The sequence below is a fragment of the Micropterus dolomieu genome, linkage group LG20, assembly GCF_021292245.1.
Source record: "Micropterus dolomieu isolate WLL.071019.BEF.003 ecotype Adirondacks linkage group LG20, ASM2129224v1, whole genome shotgun sequence".
NCBI lineage: Eukaryota > Metazoa > Chordata > Actinopteri > Centrarchiformes > Centrarchidae > Micropterus > Micropterus dolomieu.
In genome coordinates this window covers 927,063-931,811 of record NC_060169.1, presented here as the reverse complement: position 1 = coordinate 931,811, position 4,749 = coordinate 927,063, and the positions used below count along the sequence as shown (strand labels likewise).

Sequence of the window (4,749 nt, the reverse complement as noted above, 5' to 3'; positions counted from 1 at the left end):
TGACTTATTTTGGGTAAGTTTTGACTTTTCTATCTTAGATTTTATGATAACAACAATGTGTTCATTTTCATGGTTTGATTATTGCATAGACGTTACGGTTCAAAACTAAGTGAACATCAGATTTAATCACAATAACGTTAGCTAAAGCGCCGCCATTATCCACTTGTATAAAGTTGAGACTGGTGGTTAGTCAAAAATAATGGGGGTTAAATGTAGTTAGCCGCGTTTTTGGAGAAAAAGTCGCCCAGTCTGGTTAACTTCAGAGTAATTTAATGTTAGCTGGCCGTGATTAAGCTCAAACTGTCATGTTACGTTCGGTAACGCATGCCATGCTGGCTGTCTGTGTGTCTGTGTCTGTGTCTGTGTGTGTGTGTGTGTGTCCTCTAGCTAATGTTAGCCTTCTTCTGAGGATGAGTGACGCGGTGGTGCGTCAACTTGGGTGTTTACTAAATGTTTCTATTAATATCTCCGCGATTATGCAGCACATAGAAATGGTGCAGATATTGCTTTGATCGATACATTATCAGCTTCAAAGTACTTATTCTGGCGAGATCGTATGTGACTCACACAGCGAGCTAGAGGGAAGTCAAGGTGGCCGTTCACCTTGCGTAATTGGTGGATTAGCCTGCTTGTCTCCAAGCACCACCGCTTGTGAATGACTATAGAGGAAACACGGGCAATTGTCCAAAATGATTTGGACTTAAACATAGTCTGGATATTACAGAGTCATAGGGTTTCCTGGCACTGTAAAGGTGCAGAGGCAACATTCATTTTATGGGTACAATCTGTGAATTGCAGCTGTCTTGCGCAATGTTCTATTCATTTTTTTTTACTTACGTTAATTCACTGTAAAACACATTATACTGAATTTAACATAATGTTATGTTTAAAAAATTTTAGCAAGCAGGTTCGTGCTGCACTGATAATGAATCTCTTTTGTATTTGTTTCTCAAGAATTATGTTCTTTCTTATAAACTGTATGCAGGAGGACACTCGCAGTGATGCCGCCGAACATATCCTTAAGATACTGGTTGTCCATGGTGCTGATCGAGAGGATCCAGTCGATGTGTCCATCCTTTTGGAAGGCAGGGAGATGTTTCCAGGATGTGGCAGTACTGCCAAAGCTTGCACACTGCTGATGGGGCTTATTTATGCCCTCAACCTGGCATACCCCCCAACACTGCGCTACACATTTGAGGTGTTCCAGAAAAATTTCCTGGACCTCGATGGATTTAAGATGTCCCCAAAAGTGCAGTTTTTAAAGTTGAAGTTGCTCTCCTAAATACTATCGACATGGCACGTGCTGTACAATTGAGGCTGTTGGTACACCCGAACTTACTTATCCATCTCAACGATATAACAAAAACTTGAAAAGATAGATTCAGCTCTATTGGACCCAACGCCCATTGCAGGAGAGCTTGTCTTCATAGATATTTCAATGTCAAACACACACTTGGACCTGCCTTAAGTTTTGATTCCCCAAAAGACTGTTTAATGTGGTTAAATTTGGCCTTGACTACTTGTTAGATATATTGTTGCATTTGTTGTTGACTGTGTTTTGCTGCTGTAAGAATATAAAAAAGGGCATTGTGGAATGAAGATTGTGTCAGTGTGAATATAAATTACCATTTTAAAACACTTGACCACACTAATATGCAAGTCAGTAGATAAAAAGAAAAGTAGTTGACGTTTGTGATATTGTCTCACACCCTGCCTGAAATGCCAAGAATTAACACCTTATCTTTCTGTTAATGTTTATTAGAGGCAAAGAACTATCAAGAACTGTTGACTACTTTTAACTTTTGAAATGTTTCAATGTGTTACAGTTTTAAGAGCATTAAGAGCACTTAGTGTCTGTTTGAATGCTGTTATTGCATTGTTTCAGTGAATTGTAAGATTCTAATTGGGTATTAGAAAAATATTCCAGATCTGTGTTGGATGGAGTAGAATGGATTTTCCTTATCTTTAGGGAATATTGTTATTGTTTTTGTTTTTACAGAACAGTAGACGCTTAAATGAGCATTAAGGAAAAGTGACCATTCTGTTTCAGCTGGACTATGCATGTGCTCGTCATTAAAGTTAGTTTTGCCACTGTTGGCGAGCCAAGCATTTGGATGGTACAAGGTTACTTGTAAATTATCAAAAAGGTTACTGAATGTACCTTAACTACTAATCAGTTGATGTGAAGATTAGATTTATTGCTTCATGTGAATGTTGACATAATAAACTGTTCAACTTTATTGTATTTAATTGTGATTTGGGATTAAAGTATTTGATGCAGAGAAAATTATTACATTTATTTGGTAACACTTCAAAAAGCAACATTTACATAATGTTAGTGAGTAATATAAATTCATTAAACTAAGTAATTAAAAATGTGAAATGGACAGACATTATAAAATCTACTTAATTAGTTCATAACAGTAAATATTTAAGATTTATAAAATTTACTTGATATTTTCACAACAGTGATGCTCCTTTTAAAAATAAATTTACTTAATTACTTTTAATAAATACAACCTGCTAAGTTAAATATAATTAAGTAACATTTACTTAATGTCTTCACAAATGTTATATTTAGAGTTAAGTACATTGTACTTGATACTGGCAAGTAAGTTATACTTGATATCACAGCAGTAAAATTTACTAAGAAAAATTGAGTGCAAATTGTTACAATGATTTTATCAAGTAAATCCTATAAGTTGTTTTTATCAGTGCAGTGAATTTTTGATCAGTTGCAGTTAAGTCAGATCAGTCAAAACACTGCACATAAAGTATCCATAGTCTGGACACAGTGATGTGCAATTTCAGTGTAAAACACTTCACTAACTGTAGTTAAGTTGTTGCAATATATTTGGATGAAAATTCAGACCCAGTACAAAACAGTAAAATGGTTAAAACTAAGCTTACCCGACATCTGGCAGCAGGAAACTCTGAGGCTGAGTCTGTAGCAGCTGCGGTCTTTATACTGCACGTAGAAACAGAAACAGAAAGCATCTGATCCATCAGAACAGTTTGTTAGAATTTATTTCCCTTCTGAGATTGTACAAGGAAATGTTTCAAGTCAATATGTTATCAGTAGTCTGACTGAGTATAAACCCCAAAGTTCTCCCAGTTCTTCCAGCTGTAAAGTTTTGTTGGTAGACAGTGAGATGCCATTTGGTAAATTAATTAATATGCCACTTATTTTTTTATTTTTATTATTTAATCTTAATGGATATGAAAAATATGAAGATAATAATACTGTTATAATTGTACACAGCTTTTAAGGTCAGGAAAAAAGCTTATAATAACTGACATTTACAGTGACATATTTTGTGTGCAGAATTTCTGTCATCCCCTACAGGATTACAGACAGGGATTGGTTGATAAACCAGACTAAGTTGAAGTCACAGTCCTGTTTTCATGGAGCACAGACATATAGAGAGGGTACATGAAGTGAGTTAGTCTACAATGAATAAAGGAAGTAAGTGGGTCACTAACATTCGGTCTCTTATGTCCCTTGATTAACTCTTAATACTTATGAATATGCCTTACATTAATATCTTAAACCTCAATGACCTGCCAGTGATCTCGTCATTACAAATTTATGCTGTGCAGCTGAGCTTGGTTCAAACCCACAGAACTTTATTTTATATTTTAGTGGAGTTCCCAAAGTTTCCAATGATACACAATATGTCAGGCTGAATTTTGGGGAAATGTTTCTAAAATGATGCACAAGATGTCTAAAATATTTCACAAGGTTTGTCTCAATGAAATGTTGTATTTATATACTGGCAGCTCATTAACAGAGTGCAGACAGTTTTTCTTACGTGAAATGGCTTCTCTGGGCTTTATGATCGTCGCATCATTTAAGTTGCGCATGCACTTTTTCTCGGAAATTGACACATTTCCTGTTCACTTCCTTAAATCTGACAGGAAGCCTTCTCTGTCAGTTAGATTGGTCTGGTTTTATGTGAGTTAATACAAAACAGTGAGTTACCTTTCCTGCAAGATCCTGACAAAGTACTGTATTTAACTAAAGTGAACAATATTGAGCACACAGAGACATATTTAGATCTTTTTGCTTACCAGCTATTTTGAATTAGAGAAGTCAGTAGCACAACAATTTGACCACTTTGGTTTTAAGACAAGGCTTTAAAATGTTACTCATTTAAAATAAGTGACATTTACAGTGTTGTATAATCGGTGCTGAATTTCTGTTATTCTGTGGTGGGAGTGTACCTGCAGGTTCTTGTCCTTCTGTGTTCAGAGTAGACATGGTCTGACTTTTCCCCTGTGCTTTAAAACCTAAAGGTGAAAATAGATATTATCTCTTTAGTTTTACAGAACCACTGTTATTTTCACAGAACCGAACAGTCATTTTTGATCAGTTGCAATTAAGTCAGAAACTAACTGTAGTTAAGTTGTTGCTGTATATTTGGATGAAGATTCAGACCCAGTACAAAACAGTAAAATGGTTGCAGCAAAGCTTACCTGACATCTGGCAGCAGGAAACTCTGAGGCTGTTTGTAGCAGCTGCGGTCTTTATACTGCACGTAGAAACAGAAACAGAAAGCATTTGTTGTGTACCAACAGTGTGGATTTGTGCTTTTTATATCAGTTTAGACTACTCCGAATCCTTCTCTCCTAGAGAGAACGAGGAGGGGGTTTGATTATCAGCCCTCTACAGACGGCTGAAGAGACCCAAAGAAAAAGGTGAAAGGGTCGCTCTCCCTAAGTGCTGTCTCTGAGAAGCCTGATTGTAAA

General features: G+C 36.2%; 1 protein-coding gene across 1 annotated transcript in view; it reads right to left on the bottom strand.

Moving 5' to 3' along the window:
- Window positions 1–4,282, bottom strand: part of LOC123959164 (up-regulator of cell proliferation-like) — a 45,179-nt gene extending 40,897 nt beyond the window's left edge. Inside the window, exons 1-2 of the mRNA XM_046033085.1 lie at window positions 4,225–4,282; window positions 2,911–2,968 (exon numbers count right to left, since the gene is read on the bottom strand). Of these exons, the coding sequence (XP_045889041.1) occupies window positions 2,911–2,917 (7 nt within the window). The 5' untranslated portion in view covers window positions 2,918–2,968; window positions 4,225–4,282. The remainder of the gene's footprint in view (window positions 1–2,910; window positions 2,969–4,224) is intronic.
- Window positions 4,283–4,749: the final 467 nt, after the last annotated feature.